This window comes from Artemia sp. Qi Xiang Cuo, chromosome 4 (genome assembly GCF_049724085.1).
Source record: "Artemia sp. Qi Xiang Cuo chromosome 4, ASM4972408v1, whole genome shotgun sequence".
Lineage (NCBI taxonomy): Eukaryota > Metazoa > Arthropoda > Branchiopoda > Anostraca > Artemiidae > Artemia > Artemia sp. Qi Xiang Cuo.
The window spans coordinates 77,603,296-77,625,279 of record NC_142797.1 but is presented as its reverse complement, the minus strand read 5'-3'; the positions used below and the strand labels follow the sequence as shown (position 1 = coordinate 77,625,279).

Genomic DNA, 21,984 nt, shown 5'->3' with positions numbered 1-21,984 from the left:
TAATAATTTCTGTTCGTTTTAAGTTTTGATGTTACTCCTTACTTTCAGTTGAAAAACTTTTTTTTTATTTAATTTCCGATTGTTTTTTTAAATGAGGTTTGGAAACCCGGTGTCCCCTTCATAGCAATGTCCCTCCCCCCATGAAAAACTCCTCCGTGGAAAGATCCACCCACATAACCCCCGACCCCCCACCCACTACCAGAAACAAACCCCTGATAACATCTGTATACTTCCCAATAACCAATACTATATGTAAACATTAGGTAAAGTTCATACTTGCAGCCCCCCCCCCAGGGACTTTGGGGGATTAAGTCATCATAAAATACATATTTATTATATTTTCGACCATGCTGAACAAAATGGCTATCTCAAAGTTTTGATCGGGTGACTGGGAAAAAATGAGCGTGGGAGGGGGCCTAGTTGCCCTCCATTTTTTTATCACTTAAAAAAGACAACTAGAACTTTTAATTTCCGTTCTAACGAGCCCTCCCACGATATACTAGGACCATTGGGTCGATACGATCACCCCTGAAAAAAAAACAAATAAACACGCATCCGTGATCTTTCTTCTGCCAAAAAATACAAAATTCCTCATTTTTGCAGAGAGGATCTTGAAACCTCTAGAGTATGGTTCTCTGATACACTGAATCTGATGTCGTGATTTTCATTAAGGTTTCATAACTTTTAGGGGGTGTTTCCCCCTTTTTTCGAAAATCAGGCAAATTTTCTCAGGGGCATAACTTTTGAAGGGTAGGACTAAACTTGATAAAACTTATATATTTGAAATCAGTATTAAAATTTAATTCCTTTTATGTATCTATTGGTATCAAAATTCCGTTTTTTAGAGTTCGGTTACTATTCAGCCGGGTCGCTCCTTACTTACGTTACCACGAACCGTTTGAAAACACAAAATTCCCCATTTTTGCAGATAATACTACTACTACAAATAACAACTCACCGCAGCACCAAACAACTTGAGGCCAACACAGCTACGCACGCTCCTCCTCCATCCCAATCTATTTAAAGCTTCCCTTTTTACACCCGCCCACGATGTTCCCATCTCCTTTAAATCCTTCTTTATGACGTCCCCCCACCCCAGACCAGGACGACCTGCTTTCCGCTTCGCCCCAGACAGTTGGCCGACAAGAACAATCTTCGGCAATCTGTCATCCTTCATCCACACAACGTGCCCCAGCCACCTCAACCTTTCTTTCATTATTGCCCCGAAGAGCGGTATTGAACCATATTTTTCGTATAGCCTATATATGGTCAGTCAGCCGGGTACCCAGGACAATCCTTAAGCAATTCCTCTGGAAAACATATAACAAATCTTCATCCGCTTTTCTGAGTGCCCATGCTTCAGAGCCATATTTGACCACTGTCATCACTGTAAATTCTAATATTCTAATCTTGGTTTGCAGACTTATCTTCCTATTCTTCCAAACTTTTTAAACTGTGAAAAAACACCCTGAGCCTTGGCTATTCTACTTTTAACATCTTCACTGCTCCCACCATCTTTACTAATAATACTACCAAGGTAAGGAAAGCTGCCCACCTGATCAATCCTTTCATTACCCAACGTCACCTTTTCATCTTCACTTATTCCTAGCCTTAGTGACTGAGTCTTCTTAACATTAATTTTCAAACCTATTCTAGCACCCTGAACTCGCAAAACCTCTAAAACTTAATTCATTTTGCTCACACTTTCATCTAGGATGCTTAAATCATCAGTTATAATCTAAGTCGAGGATAATGTTTCCTCCCCATTTGATTCCGTGGTCTCCCATTGCCTTTCCTGTGCTCCTTAAGACAAAGTCCACCAACATAATCCATATAAAGGGGGATAAAACACAACCCTGCTTAACTCCTGATTTAATACAAAACCAACTGCTAACCTCATTTCCTACCTTAACCGCAGCAGTGTTATTCTCGTACATAGCACTAATCACTTTAATGTTTTTGTCTGGTATACCATACAGGGATAAAACCTTTACTAAAGCTCTTCTATCAACAAGATCGAACGCTTGCTCATAATCTATAAAACTGAGGACCAAAGGTGTTTGACAACTCAGGAACTTCTCAATTATTAACCTAAGAGTTAAAGTTTGGTCAACACATCCTCTACCTTTTCTAAAACTGCACTGTTCTTCTCTTAAAACTTTGTCTACGGCATCTCTTCGTCTAAAAAGTATAATGTTACTAAGTAATTTACTACCTACAGAGACCAGACTAATCCCTCGATAATTATTACACTCACTTTTATCACCTTTCCTATAAAGTGGCTTAATTGAGGTTTTCCTAAAATCGTTAGGTACTTCCCCTTTTTCAAAAATCACACTCATAATCTTCAGTAACCTATTTCTAACCTCAGAGCCACTATATTTAATAAACTCATTTACCACCCTATCAGCACCTGGAGCCTTATTATTTTTTAATCCTTTTATTACTGCTGCTAATTCTTCCTTACAAAACAAATCTTCCTTCACATCCAAGGTGTCACAAACTTTTCCATTTTCCTCTATATCATTTCCTGCAACTCTATCTATGGTCTAGCAAATTGTCAACATGTTCTTTCCCTCTTTAATTATTTCCTTGTCGCTTATTGATGTCTTTTTCCTGTCTTTTACTTGGCCACGATCGAACCAGCTACTCCCTCTTAATATATTAACATACCTGTATAACATTTTACTATTATGCCGTCTAGCTGCATCTTCCAGATCCTCGGCAATTTTATCCATGGCCTCCACTTCACGCCTCCTTAGTTCATATTTTAATGCTTTCTCCACTTTCCTTACATCCTTTTTTTTTTAATATGATCTATCACTCAGATAATTCTTGTAAAAGCCCTTTCTCCTTTCTATTAAACATACAGGTTTTTTACTGATATTGTTAGCTGGAGTTCTAGCTTTCTTCCCTAAGACACCTTCGTCAACTTCACAAATTATTTTTCTAAAAGTATTCCAACCATCTTCCAAATTATCAAATTTTAAACTCTCAAGTTTAGTATTCAACTGTTCCTGGAATTTTTTTTGCGGATAGGAGCTTCAAACCTCTACCGTACGTTTCTCTGATACGCTGAATCTTATGGTGTGATTTTCATTAAGGTTATATGGCTTTTAGGGGCTGTTTCCCCCTTTTCTCGAAAATCAGGCAAATTTTCTCAGTCACCGCTTAACTTTTGATGGGTATGACTAAACTTGATGAAACTTATATATTTGAAATAAACATAAAAATCTAATTCTTTTGATGCATCTCTTGGTATCAAAATTCCGTTTTTAGACTTTCGGTTACTACTGAGCCAGGTCGCTCCTTGCTTACAGTTCGTTACCACGAACTGGTTGAAAATACAAAATTCCAAATTTTTGCAGATAGGGGCTTGTACCCTCTAACATAGGGTTCTCAGATACGCTGAATCTGAAGGTGTGATTTTCATTAAGGTTATATGACTTTTAGGGGGGTGTTTTCTCCTTTTCTCGAAAATCAGGCAAATTTTCTCAGCCACCGCGTAACTTTTGATAGGTATACTAAACTTGGTAGGTAGACTAAACTTGATGAAACTTATATATTTGAAATCAGCATAAAAATCTGATTCTTTTTATGTATCTATTCGTATCAAAATTCCATTTTTTACAGTTTCGCTAACTATTGAGCCGGGTCGCACCTTACTTACAGTTCGTTACCACTAACTGTTTGATTACCATTGGTTCAGGGAAGAAGTCACCATATTTATTCAATGAAGCCAGAAAATCAAAAAGCCGCATGAGCCATATATATGTATATATATATATATATATATATATATATATATATATATATATATATATATATATATATATATATATATATATATATATATATATATATATATATATATATATATATATATATATATATATATATATATATATATATATATATATATATATATATATATATATATATATATATATATATATAGCAAGAATAAATTACTTTGTTCTGAAATTACTCTAAACATTGCTATTCTAATTATCCTGAATATAAATTATTGCATTAAATAGTATTTAATCATTTTAAAATTTTTTAACGTTAATTATAGAAGTTTCATTGGCCATAGTTTAATAGTTAATTTCATAGTCAATGAAATAATTTTATTTACCTTTCGTTTGCTAGTATCCTTCGATGTCAGCTCAAAGGTTTATGGATTTTATGCAAATTGTAAATATTGATGAATGACTTACTTTTGGCTATTAGGTATTTGGTTTTAATTCTTCTAATTTTGACTTTTATTGACTTTTATTCATTTATTAATTTGATTTTTCATTGATTTTTCTTGATTTGTTTTTTCCGCATTGACTCTCCACATTTGTGTTGGGTTTTTTTCTTTGCCGTTTTTTGGCATTTTCCTTGAACATTTTGTTATTCACGCTGAAGAAGAGAGACGGTTGTCCTTTCGAATATTCACTTTGTGTTTTCAGTATTTTCGTTTGGTCTTAAAAAATCCTATTTTTGTTAGTTTTTTCGTTAATTATAGATTATAATTTTTATGAACTAAATAAATTAGCTCTGAGGAGCTTCTTAGGGTAGCTTGCCTAGCTTATGGTCAAAATTCCCAATGGAAGAAATCACCATTTATATGCAATACAGCCAGAAAATCAAAAAGCAATATAAGCCACATGTGAACCCAACTGAATAAAAAGCCAATAAAGCCAAATTCTAAATACAGTCAGGCTATAGAAAGAAACATGGGAAATATTAAGGGGTGTTTTGCATTTAAAATGGTGATTTTTTTTTTTTTTTTTGCGTGGATTTAGATGTATGATTTTCAACTTTCGAACTAAACAGAAAAAGGTTAAGAGTCGATTACCCAGAATTTATTTGGGCCATCTGATCATAGAATTTGAGAAAACTTCATATGTCTGCTGTTTCAATGTTTCATTTACAACTCAGGACGCAGCGCGACAATTTCAAGGTCACTCTTCTGAAAAATTTTATGCTATATAAGTGCTCAAATTTTGGATGATCGCAACTGTGTTCTTCCTGGGCCATCTTGGCCCACTGCCCCTTTAAAAATAGAAATGAAATGTCAACTCACGGGACATTTCATAAGTACGAATTATGTATTTAAGTCAAGTATGTAATAGTAACAAAATTTCACTTTTCAAAAAAGTATTGTGTTTAAAAATATAATAAACCCCCCAAAAGCGATGGAGGCCCCTGGAATCTAGCCTGTACGTTGTTTGTAGTTATATCCTTCAAGCAAAATCTGGGTAACAAAAGTTGATGACAAAAATATTTTAATTAATTATCGTATTTACACTAAAAATTGTATAACAAATATCACAACAAATAAATAAATAGCTTGTCCATGTGACCTAGAAAATAACAAAAACATTCTTGGTAGGCTAAAAACTATGTTAAGGACAGTTTTACTGTATCAAGGACAGTAAAAATGAAGCCTGTTGTTCGAACTTTGGTAAGTGGAAAATTAAACAACCGTATATAACTTTAAAAATTATGAAAAATTGATAATTCAACTTTTTGAATGAAAATACCTCTATAAAGTTGAGACTTTTCTTTGAACGTGAAATTTCCTTAATGAGCCAATAATGTTTGAGTTTTTACGGGCGGAAAGTGTTGTCAAATTTAACTGTTTGCTTTTTCTTATTTGTCTTCACCGTTCAACGTGGCAACACGGATAAAATGTGATATTTTTCAATAACTTCATAATTTTGAAGCAATCAAAAAAAAATCTTAGAAGATGTCAGTTATCAGATATGAACAGAACTAAGATGGGTATTTAAACTTACTTAAAAGGTACTTAAAAGGATATTTTGAATTATGATTTAATAATTCAATGATGAAGTCACTGTACAAAGATCTTAAATAAAACCATTCAAGTTGTTTTTGTGAATGCAATCTAGGTGTAATATTTTTAAGCATGTTCCTTAAAGCAGATACAGCAGATGCTTTCATAATTTCTTTTGCCATTTTCACAATTACACATGAATTGTGTAATCTATTGTAGTAATTATTCACTTTCGTATCTGTTGCAGTTTTTTGCAGTATCTGTTGCAGTTTTTTAAACTAATGTGTTGCAGTAATTATTCACTTTCGTAACTGTTGCAGTTTGTTGCAATATCTGTTGAAGTTTTTTAAATATCTGTTGCAGTAATTATTCACTTTCGTAACTGTTGCAGTTTGTTGCAATATCTGTTGCAGTTTTTTAAATATCTGTTGCAGTAATTATTCACTTTCGTAACTGTTGCCTGGTTTGTTGCGGTATCTGTTGCAGTTTTTTAAATATCTGTTGCAGTAATTATTCACTTTCGTAACTGTTGCAGTTTGTTGCGGTATCTGTTGCAGTTTTTTAAATATCCTATTGTAATGGTATTCACTTTCGTAACTGTTGCGGTTGTTGCAATATCTGTTGCAGTTTTTTAAATATCTGTTGCAGTAATTATTCACTTTCGCCTTTGTTGCAGTTTGTTGCGGTATCTGTTGCAGTTTTTTAAATATCTGTTGCAGTAATTATTCACTTTCGTAGCTCCGACATTGTCAGTAGTCAAGCAAAATCAAGCTAAGATAATTTTTTAATTCTTAATAATTACAAATTAAGTACCTTAAACAAAATACGAGTCCTTCGAAAAACCACTCGTTTGCGAAACAAGCAACACAAAAGATACGTTACAAAAAAGATACATCACTGGCTATACTATATTCTGGCTTTCACTGGCTTTCACTATATTCTACTGCTCATTTAATCGACAATATGATTCCTCTTTCAGGTTTTTGTCTTTTTAACATGTCAGATTTTTGACTTGTTAACAAGTGCGGACCTGATAAGACTTAGGCCCTCCCAACACAAATTTTAAGTTGCCTTGCTCCCCCCCCCCCCCGATATATCTCGTCCCCTGAAAAGTTTACAATCGATCTCCCAGCCGCAATAGAAACAAAATAGGACGGGACTTGCAAAATTGGTAATTTTGGAAATATTTATTTACAAAAATAGCACCCAGCATATTTTTGAATTGCCGAAATATGTTATGATGTTCTTGGGCGAAATATGTTATGATGTTCTTGGGCGAAATATGTTATGATGTTCTTGGGCGAAATATGTTATGATGTTCTTGGGCGAAATATGTTATGATGTTCTTCATTTACGATGACAGGGATGGGATTGGTACGTCTTATCGACATGTATAAACACACATTTCATCAGTTTTCATTTGGAGAAGGAACAAAAGCCGAGAATTTTCCTTTGAGACTGAAAAGGGCTGAAGAAAAAGTTTTCTGTAATTTAAATATTTCAGGCGTGGTGTTGAAAGTGCTCACCATGAACTTTGATACACACATTAACATTGAAATCTGAATGCGTTTTTGAAAACTTCTGCCAATTCATTTGATGTAATTTCCACAATTGTATTGCGAAAGAACTCTCAGAATAATTGCTATTGGTTAAAACACAATCCAAGGGAGTATCTAAGAGTTCCTATGCGTGATGCAAAAATGTGTGCTGCTTGATGCAAAATGGCGTTTACAGTGCTGTTTCAAACGTAACTTAATTTGTTCCTGGATACTTTCAGTGCCTGCGGACTATTGTGACTACTGTGGACTATTGTGGACTACTGTGGACTATTGAGCGTTCTTGATGATATTTAAAATATTCTATATAAAATAAAAGTTTACCAAGTAATATTACACAGTAGTTTCATTAACGAGATAGTTGTACATCTTTATTCACACTGGACATTTTTCAACTCCCCCCCACCCTATGAATTTACATTATATTTATATTTTACCTTGGATTTTTGGGACCTTTCAAATAGCACTGCAGGGCGATCCTACGAGAGGGGCCTCCTCTGGAGGCCAAGTAGCCTGACTTCTTCCTTTGGGCTGGACTCTGATTAGCGGATAATTCTTCCATGTTTTACTTGTTTTGATTAAGGACTTTTTTACGAATAAGAGCTTTCGGTAGTAGTAAATTTAGGGTGTTATAAAGGAATTCGCAGTGAAATTTAACTTACGCCGAATGAATCTGAAGAATATGAGATACGTTTCTTAAAGTTTCATTCAAATATTACAACAACTTTATAAGTTAGCGACAGTTGTTCTTCACTTAACAAATTATCTTCTAAAAAAAAACTCGTTATTTATTCAATGGCCTGATTTTTTCTTCTTTTTTATGGGAGGGGGGGTATACCTTTTTTGGTACTTTTCATATGAGGGTAAAACTTATGGTTCTATTAGGCACTTCGACGCTAAAACCGCAAATAAATAAAACCTGGCTCATAATTTTCAAAACGGCTCATACAAAAATAATCCTCGAACTAATTATTTTAATGTTAAATAAAGTCAATTTATTCGTATTAATGTGAATAAATATCAAGCCGATTTGTGAATAAGTTGCACTGCGAGCCCAGATATCGTTTCTGGTAGTATAATTGTCTTCTTCATTTAAAAATTGTTCGTTGCTCAATAGTCAAAAATGAAAATGAATTTACAAAAGTCTTAGCTGTAGCCATCAGACAAAGAGCACAAAAGTCATAGCTCTTAAAACCTTTTTAAAGCAAAAATTCAAAACATTTTGTAAGCCCTCCATCAGTACCGTCTTTCCTATAAACTGCAGTTTTCTCACACGGAAGCTCCCTTAGTAAAAAGCTCCTGAAGAAGTAACTAATCCCTTGGCGCCACTCTCCCTAAACATATTAGTTAGCTCTGAAAGCGTGTCGATTAGCAGGGGCGTCGTTGGGGGAGGGGAGGGTGTCCCCCATTAATTTGGATAGAAAAAAATATTGTACAACCCATCCCCCCTGAGTATCCGGATATGAACCCCTCTTGCCCCCCAATAAAATGCTGGAAATTCGCCCTTATCGATTAACCTATTTGGCTGGAAGCATTCTCTGACAGATAAGTCTCTAAAATGTCTCTTTGAAATACTGCACATTTCTAACCGATTTTTATGGTTCTAAGGACTTGTAATTTTGAAGAATGGCATCAGGGTTTTGAGGGCTGTCATAAACTAAAACCTCTGTAGGACTCCTCTATGGGAGTTGTAAACCCTCCATCACTGCCTTCACTCCCAGAAAATATAGTTTCTTTTACATCAATATTTCCCTCCAGTAAATCTCCTGAAGAAGCAATATGGGACACTAAGCCACTGTATACTCTTCCAATAAACCGTGGTTTAGTCACTGGTGGGGCTGAAAAGGTTCTCAAGCATTCTTCATCATAAGGTTGTAAACTCAGGGGAATTCCTGGCCTAATGTTTGCTAAGTTCCTTTCCCAATAAATTAACTCTAGTTGATAAAACCTCTTTTCTTCGGTGAGTCGTTGGAGTTCAGCCTCTTTATCTGCCATAACTTGCTGCATTTCTAGAATCACCTGAATGTCTACATGGTTATCACAAGATTTTGATGATGTGTGAGTTGGCGATGGAGATTGACCATCGCCGGGCCCTCTTCTGTGAAAGAAAGAAGAAATAATTAGAACCTGAATAAAATAAAATTGTATTTTTATAAAACTATTTCACGGACGATATGCAGTGAATTCATGTTAAAGTAAAAAAAAAAGTATAACAGGATCGTCTCAAAACTTTTTTTTCGAGAAATGGATTAGTTATTAAAGTGTAAACAAAGGTAAATGTTCAAATTGTACGAAGTAACATACTATAAGATAAAGTTAAAACTGGAAAAAAATCCTGCATAATCAAATTGTAATAGGAAGGAGTATCTTATTGGAACCAATACAGAAATATTTTACAGGTCGAAATCTTTTGATACCTTTAAGTTCTAGTGATGTCTAGGGGTAGAATATTTTGCTTGCCGAGAGAGAGGATTTCTCTGGTGAATATTTGGTATAGAAATTAGTTTTGGATACTAAGATCCTCAATTGTTTCTCAGTTCAATAAATTAAATGATGTTGCTTATATATATATATATATATATATATATATATTATATATATATATATATATATATATATATATATATATATATATATATATATATATATATATATATATATATATATATATATATATATATATATATATATATATATATATATATATATATATATATATGTATATATATATATATGTATGATATATATATATATATATATATATATATATGTATATATATATATGTATGTATATATGTATATATATATATATATATATATATATATATATATATATATATATATATATATATATATATATATATTTACTTACTTTACACTTTCGGCGGGAACCAGATGATGAACCGTCTTGCCCGGCACCAAAGGATCTTGGGATGACTTCCGACGACCACTTGGACCTGTCGGCTGCAGCTTCTCCGGCGATCTTCAGCCAGTCTTTGTCCCATCTCCGACCGTGTCTCCTGAATCCTCCCCACGGTTCCAGGTCCTCCTTGAATTTTTGCCACAGGTCCTTCTTTTGTCCTCCTGATTTACGTTTCCAGTAGGGGGCTGGTTCGCAGACAAGGACGTCTCGACATATCGTGCCTTCGGGACGGCGCAATGTGTGGCCGAGGAGCTTCAGGCGACGTCTTTTAATGATAAGCGATAGCTCTTCTGATTGGCCACAGCGACTCATTACTTCACTATTGGAAATCCTGTCCCATCTCTTAATGTGGAGGATGTAACAAAGGCAGCGGTGGTCGAACATGGCCAAAGTTCTTGCATCTTCAGTCTTGATCAGTCATGTCTTGCAAGCACACAGTAGTACTGCTCGAACAGTTGCACCATAGATTCTGACTTTTGTTTTGGTTGAGATCTCCCGTCTGGTCCATAATGCTTTTTTCAGACTAGTAAAGACTCCCCAGACTTTTGCTATGCGGGCAGAGATATCTCTTTCAGCTCCGCCATCTGGTGTTATGATAGAGCCAAGATACTTGAATTCCTCAACGCTTTCTATTGGCTCACCGTCGAGGGTAACTTGGCAAGGAGCAGGTTGGTTGAGAGCCAATACTTCAGTCTTTGCGCCGCTGATGGCCAGTCCGATGCGCTTTGAGACCTCATAGGTATCGTCGATCATGCCATGTAAGCTGTCGGCGGTAGTTTCCAGCTCAGCAACGTCGTCTGTGAAGTCCAGATCTGTCAGGGACTGGAGGAAACCAGCTATTTGTCCGAAGACTATTCCGCTGTGGTTTCTCATTGCATTATACATGATCCAGTCTATCGCGCAGTTGAATAATATAGGCGAAAGGGGGCATCCCTGCTTTACCCGGAACTCCACTGGAAACTTAGGGGTGTCATTGCCGGAAACACGGACGCAAGTCTCAGTGTCCTTATACGCACTTCGGAGTATCTCAATGATCTCCTGTGGCGCACCGTCTTCATCCATAATTCTCCATAGCTCCTCTGTGATGAGAGATTCGAAGGCAGCTACAAAGTCAATAAAAACGATGAGAAGGGGTAGATGAAACCTGCTAAACTGCTGAAGGATGAGACGACTCGTAAATATCTGTTCTGGACAGCCTCTGCCTGGTCTGAAGCCTGCTTGTTCAGGACGGGTTAACTTATCTCGTGCGTCTTTGAATCGATTCAAAAGAATGACGCAGAAGATCTTCATGGCATGGTCGATCAGGGAGATACCTCTATAGTTTCCGTAAATGATCTTGTCTCCTTTTTTGTATAGCGGAACGAGGAATGATACTTTCCTGTCTTTTGGGAAGGTCTTCGTCGTCCATATCTGGACAAACAGGTCCGTTTGGCAGCATTGTAGAGTTGGTGAGGCCTTAAAAATTTCAGAAGGGATTCCATCCTCTCTAGGAGTTTTATTGTTTTTAATGCACTTCAGCGCTTTTTGTACGTCCGCAATACTTGGCGGATCGAGGTTTATTGCGTAGGGCTCTCTAGCAGCAATCTAGAAGGCAGGTAGATCGCACGGGGGTTTGACAGGGTTTAGTAGCTCAGAAAAATGCTCTCGCCAGCGTTCCATGCGTCCTTCTTCTGTTCGGATGAGTTCTCCGGACTTATCTTTCAGTGTGTCAACCGTTACAGGAGCTTTTCCAGTCGCTTCTTTCAGTAGTTTGAACATTTTCCTGCTGTTGTGGCTCCTAGATGCTTGTTCCAACTCATTCGCCAGATCTGACCAGTACTGTTCTCTGTCCCGTTTCAGTGACTGTTTAACTGCTTTGCGGGCTACTTTTAAGGGTTCTTTTGCACCTTCCACGAGCGGTCGCTTCTTCTCAACTAGTTCTATGGTGTGGTCAGAGATACAGGCTCGCTGTTTTCATTTTGTTTGGCCAAGCACCTCCTCAGCCACGTCCTGTGTCGCAATTTTTATCTGCGCCCAGTCTTCATCGACGAGTGAGAGACGATTCAAGGCTTCGAACCGGTTGCTTAGCTTTAACTCGAAGTTGGCTTTAATTTCCGGGCATCTTAGTTTCGACACATCGAAGGGCTTCCCTGCCTTCCGTCACGTCTGCCCACTAAGGCGGTGACGGACTTTGCAAGTGAGGAGACAGTGATTAGATCCATTTATAGATCCTTTGTTTGCTCCTCTGTATACCCGAGCATCTGTGCAGGAGCTCCTCCATCTTCTGCTGACTAAGATGTGGTCGATCTGGGCTGTTGTTACACCGTCGTTCGAACGCCATGTAACGAGGTGGAGTCTCTTGTGCTCAAAGAGAGTGTTTGTGACGCATAGGGTGTTGTATCTGGCTAGCTGTAAGAGCCTTTCTCCATTGATGTATCTGTCACCAACGGTGTGGCGGCCAATAGCTGCTGCTGTGTCGGGGTCTGCTCTGCCAAGCCGGGTGTTCTAGTCTCCAGCTACAAAGAGTATGTCACGCCTTGGTGTCTTGTCGATGATTCTTTGTAGGTCATAATAAAAGGCATCTCTGACCGCGTCACTACTGTCCATTATCGGAGCGTACACGGCGATTATGGTTATGTGGCTAATATGGCCTCTCAGTCTGATCATGATGATTCTGGGTGACATTGGCTCCCAAAAGGTGACACACGATGCAGTAGGACCGTCTATTAGGAACCCAACTCCTTGCTGGCCGGTACCCTCATTGGGACCCGGGTTATAGAACTGGAAAGAGTCAAATTCGGAAACGGTAAACTTTCAGGACAGAACATCATTAAGTCTCGTTTCTGACAGACAACAAACGTTGATTTTATGCTTCTGCAGCTCCCTCGAAAGGATCGGTTGCGTAGATTCCAGCTTGCAGCTGTGAACATTCCACGTGTCAATATTAAGATGTTTTCTTGATCGGGTGGCTTGCATACTTGTCGGGCCAGGCACCACCCTGACCTGGTCCGCGTCGGCTACCGCGAACGCCGTAATAGTAGTATCTCTCTGCATTTGATCTTCCATATCCATAGGTGTTTCATAGGAATTGACTTGACCAAAGGCTCCCCAGACCCTTGGCGTCCCGTTGCGTTAGCCATTCTATTTGTCGGGCTAGGCTACTAATTGAATGTTACTCCACTCCACCGCTGTGAGGCACAACTTAGGGCTCTCCTCCCGGCTCGCTAGGGACGGGGGCGTGAATCCTCGCTCCGAGGCCCCAACCATATATATATATATATATATATATATATATATATATATATATATATATATATATATATATATATATATATATATATATATATATATATATATATATATATATATATATATATATATATATATATATATATATATATATATATATTTCAAGCGTTGGATGCAAATTTTACAGCGCATTCAAATGAAGCGAAATAAAACGACCTGAAACAGACCGTCCGGATGTATAAGTGAGCATACAATACTCCTCAGCATCCTGAGAAGCCCCAAATTCAAGATTTACCTCAATTTATAGAGGACGGAAAGTGGGAATCCATGTATTTCGTTTTACACACAAAATATATATATATATATATATATATATATATATATATATATATATATATATATATATATATATATATTCTGTTATATATATATTATCTGTTATATATATATATATATATATATATATATATATGTATATATATATATATATATATATATATATATATATATATATATATATATATATATATATATATATATATATATATTGTCTGTTATGGAAAAATAATATTTTCTGTTCGTTTTAAGTTTTGATGTTGCTCCTTACTTTCAGTTGAAAAACTTTTTTTTTATTGTTTAATTTCTGATCTTTTTCCTTAATAATGCTGGGAAATGCGGCGCACCGTTCATAGCAATGTCCCTTCCCCATGAAAACTTCCTTCAAGGAAAAAAAATTAAAATTTTTTTTAAAGTTTTGGTTACTATTGAGCTGTGTCGCTGGCTTCTTACTTACAGTTAGTCACCACGAACTGTTTGACTAGTGTTCTTCAATAAGAACAAAAAAAAAACCTAAAAGGTATTTCTCATTTTTCTAGTTCCTCTGTAAAGTTTATGCTGGGTTACATAACTCAGTTTAATAAACCCAGCGGATTATTTATAATTTACAAGCTGTAAGCCGGGTATATTTTGTAATATCATTAGGTGATAAGAAGCAATAATATCTATTAAAACACTTAAGGCACAAAGGGTAGTAAAATTAAATCCGATTTTTCTTTGCAAAAACATCAAAACTTTAAAAAACGGAAAGTTGATCAAACAGTTCGTGGTAACGAACAGTAGGTAAGGAGCGACCCGGCTCAATGGTAACCGAAACTCTAAAATACGGAATTTCGATACCAATAGATACATCAAAAGAATCAGATTTTAATGCTGATTTCAAATATATAAGTGTCATCAAGTTTAGTTATACCCATCAAAAGTAACGCGCCTGAGAAAATTTGATTGATTTTAGACAAAGAGGAAGACCCCCTAAAAGTAATAGAACCTTAATGAAAATGACACCATCATATTCAGCGTATTAGATAACCCTACTGTAAAGGTTTCAAGCTCCTATCTACAAAAATGTGGAATTTTGCATTTTTTGCCAGAAGAAAGATTACGGATGCGTGTTAATTTTTTTTTTTTTTTCCAGGGTTGATCGTCTCGACCCAGTGGTACTAGAATACCGTGGGAGGGCTCATTGGAACGGAAATTAAAATTTCTAATGCCCTTTTTAAGTGACCAAAAAAATGAAGGGCAACTAGGCCCCCTCCCACGCTCATTTTTTTCCCAAAGTCATCCGATCAAAATTTTGAGATAGCCATTTTGTTCAGCATGGTCAAAAATATGATAACTATGTCTTTCAGGCTGACTTAATCCCTCAAAGTCCCCGGGGGGAGGGCTGAAAGTTGTGAACTTTACCCAATGAACAAAGAATTTGAATTCAAGTTATCAAGTATTTTGCAGTAGGTTGCATAGGTTGCATCAAGACATGGCTAATTGTAGACAGAGAAAAGCCAAGACAGATAGTCCAAGTATTTGAGAGGCAAATGTTTAAATGGCTGGGGCACGGGTAAATGGCAGGAGTATGCATGACTCTCTTATTGGACATATACACTTATTAGACACTCTTATGGGTTATTGAGAAGTATACAGACGTTTTCAGGGGGGATTTTTTCTGGTAGGTGGGGAGGTGGGTCGGGGGTTATATGGGAGGATCTTTCCTTGAAGGAAGTTTTCATGGGGGAAGGGACATTGCTATGAACGGTGCGCCGGATTTCCCAGCATTATTAAGGAAAAAGATCAGAAATTAAATAATAAAAAAAAAAGTTTTTCAACTGAAAGTAAGGAGCAACATCAAAACTTAAAACGAACAGAAAATACTATTTATATGATTGGGTTTACCCCCTGGTCAATACATCGCTCTTTAAGCCAAAAGATTTTTAGTACTTTCATAAGAGCTTTTTATTCTTTGATTAAGGGGTCATTTTTAGAGAATTGGAACAAAATTCGAACTTTAGCTTAAAGAGCAAGGTACCCCTAATATACGTATTAAAAATCTATGAATATAGAAGTTCGTTACGTTAGTTAATTCGTAAGTTACGTATATTTATTACTAATGAAAACGTTCGTAAATAAAATTAAACAACTTTCGAGAAAGCCATTTAACCAAATAAAAGTAAAATTAATATGCAAATTTTGTTTTAATTATTCATATACGGTGAGCCAAAATCAAAACCCGCATTAATTCAAAAACGTTCAAAAATTAAATAGAAAATAACAGGTTTTTTTTAGCTGAAAGTAAGGAACGACGTTAAAACTTAAAACGAACAGAAATTATTCCGTATATTAAAGGGGCTGTCCCCTCCTCAACGCCTCACTCTTTATACTAAAGTTTGACTTTCTCACAACTCTATTTTTTTTAAACAATAAAAAACTTTAGCGTAAAGAGCGAGGCGTTGAGGAGGGGACAACCCTTTAATATACGGAATAATTTCTGTTCGTTTTAAGTTTTAACGTCGTTCCTAACTTTCAGTTAAAAAAACCTGTTGTTTTTTTTATTTAATATCAAAAGAATCAGTTTAGTATGCTGATTCTAAATGTATGAAATTCATGAAGTTTAGTGTTACCCGTCAAAAGCTATGAGCCTGAGAAAATTTGCCTGATTTTCGAAAAAGGGGGAAAACACTGCCTAAAAGTCAAGAAGTTTTAATAACAAATATCACACCATCAGCTTCAGGATGTCAAAGAACCCTATTGTAGAAGTTTCAAACCTCTATATACAAAATTGTGGAATTTTGCTTTTTTGCCAGAAGAAAGATCACGTTTGCGTATTTGTTTGTTTCTTTTTTCCCCAGGGGTGATCGTATCAAAATAATGGTCCTAGAAGATCGGGAAAGGGTGCATTCAAGCGGAAATTGAACTTATAGTGCCCTTTGTAAGTGACGAAAAAGATTGGACGAAAACTAACCCTTCTCCCAAGCCCCTGTTTTTCCCAAAGTGGTCCGATAAAAATTTGTAGATAGCCATTTTGTTCAGAATAGTTGAAAGATCTAATAACTACACCTTTAGGGGTAACATGACCCCCCACAGTCTGCGGGGAGAGGCCTGAAAGTTATGAAATTTGCTCATTGTTTACAAATAGTATTTATTATTGGAAAGTATACAAGCTTTTTCGGGGGGAGGGGGTTACTTGGGGTGGGTTCCATGGGGTGAATTATCCGTGGGGAGGGAAACTTCCGGGGACGAAAATTCCAGGAGAAATTTTACACTGGGGGATTTGACTAAATTCATATACTATATAAAAACTAGTCTTTTTTAAGACCGAATTATCCTTAAGAAATTTTATGTAGATGGGAGAGGGGATTTTCGGAAAGTATAGGATTTTCCGGAGAGAATTTTACGGGAGGGGATATTTTATGTAGGAGTAAACTTCAACAGAGGAGTTTCCTGTGAGGAGGGGAACTTTTATTCTGACAAGTGAGTTTACCTGCATTGTTTGAAAAACGATCAGAAATCAAATAAAAAAAACCAAGTCTTTTCAACTGAAAGTAAGTACAAAACATTAAAACTAAAAATGAACAGAAATTATTCCATATATAAAGGTGTTGCCCCCTCCTCAATACCCTACTCTTTACGCTAATTTTTAATTGTTTGTCTCAGTTTTTAAGAACGGCTCCTGAAACATTGTGACCGTTTAATTAGAATAAGAAGCTTTTTTTCAATATTGCTAGAAACTTTAGCTAGACAATTAAATCCCAGAAAAAAGACTTAAAAAGAATTTCGTATAGCTTTTCTGACAAATTACCCCAACATAAAATTTCCCCTAGAAATTTTACCCCTGCAAACTTCCGTCGCCATGGGAAGTTCACTCCGTGGAAAAACCCCCAAGCAGAAAATTCGTCCACCCCCATCCGAAAAATGTATGCAAAATTCTCAATAACAAACACTATACGTAAACAGTGGGCAAGTGTTATAACTTAAAGACCTTTACCCTAGGGCCGCGGGGGGTCATGTTATCTCCAGAGGCATAGTTATTTGGTCTTTGAACTATGCTGAACAAAATGGCTATATTAAAACTTTGCTCAGATGATTTTGAAAAAAGGGGTCTAGTTGAACCCCAATTTTTAGGTCACCCAAAAAGGACACAAGAACTTTTCATTTTCGTTCGAATAAGCCCTCTCGTGACATTCTAGGACCACTGGTTCGATACGATCACCCCTAAGAAAAAATAACAAACAAAAACAAAACAAAGAAACACTTTTCCGTGATCTTTCTTTTGGCAAAAAAAATGCAAAATTCCACATTTCTGCAGATAGAAGCTTAAAGCCTCTACAGTAGATCAGGCAAACTTTCTCAGGCTTGTAGCTCCTGATAAGTAACACTAAACTTAACGAAACTTATATACTTGGAATCAATATAATAAGCTGATTCTTTTGATATATCTACTGTTGTTAAAATTCCGTTTTTTAGAGTTTTGGTTACTATTGAGCCGGGTTGCTCCTTACTTAAAGTTCATTACGTTCATTTGCAATAGAATGGCAAGGAAAAATGATTGTCTCTCATGGAGCTAGAATTTCGAAAGCACTTAAAAGACGATTAAGAAAATGTACTCCTAAATTGAATATTTACGTTTTTATGTACCTGTCCATGTTTGTCGCTTTTTTTTAGATGAAAACTTTCTGAAAACTTCTTTCGAAACCTGTGGCAGATTTTGTGATCTAGATGGAGAAACTGAGAGAATATGTAAAGGATAATCACATATTTGCATTAGTTTGTTTTTTTGTTGTTTTTTTTTTTACCAAGGGCTGTCGTACCGAACCACTAGTAGTGGCTTTTCGAAAAAGATTTCATTCTAGTGACAATTCAAAGATGTAGTGCACGTTTCAAGTAACAAAAAAGGTTACATCACAGGAAAGTGCCAAATTCTAGAATTTATCTCTTAAAACAGTAATTTTGGCCCAAACGGGGCGAATGATTACCGCAACAAAACTGCTAAAAACTATTGAAGGGGCGGTGCCCCCCAAATAATTTGGAGAGAAAAAATTATAATATAGCCTATGTCCCTTGACTATCCAGATATGGACCCATCTTGCCCCCCCCCAAATGAAAATTCTGGAGCTCACCCCTGTCTCTCTCAGCCTTAGTCCTGGCAACAAAAGGTTGTTGTCAGGATGACAACATTTCATGTTGTCAAATGAAAACTAACTTCAAAATTCATGTTGTCAAATGAAAGTAAAGAGTAGCATCGAAATTTCAAAACTAACAGAAATTATTCCGTAGGCAAGGAGAGTCTGCCGCCTACTCAACCTCTCGATCTTTGCGCTAAAGTTTGAATTTCTACACCCCCCCCCCCCGTGCTACACCCAGAATTAATGTTATAACAAAAGAGTAATGTGATAGACAGTTTTCCTTTACAATGCCCCAAAAATAGAAAAGCTTATTTTTATTTGCATTTGCTTTGAACAATATTATTTTCAATAGGGTTAAATGTTTCGAAACGAGATCGGGAAATAACACAAAAAATCGACTATTTTTTGTAGTACAAAATACTTTCAGTTAAGTGCTCGTTAGACTTTGGCGTTAAGAAGGGTGGATTGAGGAAGACGGAAGCCACCCTCGTATGTAGGGTGATTTTGGTCGTTTTATGTTGTACCCTCTCTGCTATCAATTGAAAACACTTCTTCAAACAATGTGGATAATGGCTGGTAAAGTTTCTTTACAAAAAAAAAACAACAAAATTCTACAACTAAAAAATCCTGGCATCAAACAGTCTACTTAATATTTCATCTACATATTCTTGCTAATCCTCTAAACCTCCTATTAAAAGTTCCACAAGCAGTAAGCCAAAAATAATCCCAAGTGATCTGTAAAGAAATTCGCAGTGCATAGGCGGATGATTCGGCATATCAATTAATTCAGATAAGCACATATAGAAAAAGCAATAAGGAATATACATTGGTAGTTTTGGTATGTTTTAGTAATCGCCTGATTTAAAAAAAAAATATATACATGAGTTTCTTTTCCTTGTATTCCTTTGCAATAACTAACGTAAAAAGGCAAATGCAGAGAAGTGACCTTCATGTCCATTTTCCCCTGCCCCCCCCCCCTTCCAAAAACAAATACATATATATATATATAATTATATATATATATATATATATATATATATATATATATATATATATATATATATATATATATATATATATATATATATATATATATATATATATATATACATATACATATATACATATACATACATACACATATATATATATATATATATATATATATATATATATATATATATATATATATATATATATATATATATATATATATATATATATATATATATATATATATATATATATATATATATATATATATATATATATATATATATATATATATATATTTCCTATAATTTTTTATACTTTCCAAAATAATTCTCCCCTTTTTAATGCTTTTTAAAAGTGTCGCCTCTAACTCCCTCGAAATGTCGTCCCCTCCCCAAACAAAATCCTTACCCAGACGTACAGGGACTGTCAGTCCCTAGAAGTTAGATACTAGACTTTAACGACCAGAATAATAAAATTATAGGATAATGAAATTAGTATTTAATTTTTTGACGGATATTCATCTTTATTATTATTGAGCAAATTAATTTGTCAATGCAAAAAAAGCTAAGAATCAATCAAATACTTAGACATTAGAAAATAAAATATTTTGAAAAGTAGAATAAATAAACTTGGTTCTCGAATAAGTTGTATGAAGCAGTTTAGAAGCATAGAGTGACAGACATATATTTATATTGCCCATGCGGTCATTCTCAATAAATATTATAACTTACAAAGGATCATGACTTCCAAGTTTTTTCCCGAAAAAAGAAAGAAATTCAAATTAGTTGAATAATCATTTCCACTGCGCATACAAAAAGAAGGCAGCAAGAAAGAAGCAGACAAGAGCAGGAGTTTGAATAACAGAACTAAAGAAGAAAACAGAGAATAAGAAAAATGAATTGAGAATGTAAAATAAAACAGAAAGTTGGGTAATAATTAGATCGTGGGGGAATCGAAAGGAAACAATAAAGAGAGTGCAATTGATACTAAAGTATTTAGGAGCAAGACATTTGACACATATATAATAAAGAGGTATATATATATATATATATATATATATATATATATATATATATATATATATATTGGAAAGAGGGTGTAACCCCCTCCAAAATCGTAGATCTAGAGGTAACGTGAAGAAAGTGGTTTTGATTTGGAAGGCAAACCTTCTTTCTGTAATATGCCAACTGAAGTACCAAGCATCTTGCCTGTACTATTATATTTTTATGCCAAAATTGCGTATTATAAAAAGCAAGTAATTGGGAACTATGACTTTCTTGTTCATAACTCATGCTATTGTTAGGGAATATTTGTCCCTAACAGTAGCAGTCATGGCAATTTGTAGAAAAAGCCAAGACAAATAGTCCGAGTGAGTGAGAGGCAAATCCAGGATAAGCCCTTTTTAAGATTGTATAAAAGTGATGTCATTTCATTCGTTGACAGATAAGTCCATCTATCATCTGTCCATACGTCATTCCCAGGGCAGAACTAAGGTGGTTATTCATAGAATTAAGAAATGAAAGATTGGATTGATTTTGGCTTGAGACGTGGCGGACAATGTCCAATGGACTTGTATGCAAAATCTGGGACTGACTTTGGTGGGACTAATAAGTGAAACCTAAGCCTAATAAGGCTTGGCAGCTTGTAGTCTAAAGGTGGAATACCGTGTCATAGGATTGAGACATGACCAATAAGTCCCCTGGACTCGCAGGCGAACAGTGAAACCTATAGTTTTTCAAGTGTTTGATTAAATGGCACGGGTAATGGCGAGAGTCAGTATGACGCTCTTATTGGACAAATACTTGTGTGTTAGCTTTTGGAAAGGCAAACCCGCCTAGAGTCTCAGGCAGAATGGTCAAGAATTTAAGAACCGTTAGATTGCCTGGAATAAGAGGCAAACAAGGCAAGCTCGCCTATGGTCTTAGGCAGGTTGATCAAGGATTTCGAATTGACACAGGATCGTTAATTTACGTGGAATGAAAGGCAAAAAAGCTTTTGAAGCTAAATAATGAGGGCCCCAACTACCTAGAGATCTCACATGCA

General features: G+C 35.7%; 2 protein-coding genes across 2 annotated transcripts in view; one reads left to right on the top strand and one right to left on the bottom strand.

Moving 5' to 3' along the window:
- Nucleotides 1–7,873: 7,873 nt before the first annotated feature.
- LOC148953456 (uncharacterized) lies at nt 7,874–20,829 on the bottom strand. The gene is made up of 2 exons (XM_089087687.1): nt 20,673–20,829; nt 7,874–9,442 (listed from the first exon to the last, which is right to left on the bottom strand). Exon 2 carries the CDS (start codon nt 9,349–9,351, stop codon nt 8,995–8,997), a length of 357 nt encoding a protein of 118 aa, XP_088943813.1. The 5' UTR covers nt 9,352–9,442; nt 20,673–20,829; the 3' UTR covers nt 7,874–8,994.
- A 963-nt stretch (nt 20,830–21,792) lies between these two features.
- Nucleotides 21,793–21,984, top strand: part of LOC148953455 (acetyl-coenzyme A synthetase 2-like, mitochondrial) — a 69,553-nt gene continuing 69,361 nt past the window's right edge. The window contains exon 1 of the mRNA XM_089087965.1: nt 21,793–21,870. Coding sequence (XP_088944091.1) covers nt 21,793–21,870 — 78 coding nt within the window. The remainder of the gene's footprint in view (nt 21,871–21,984) is intronic.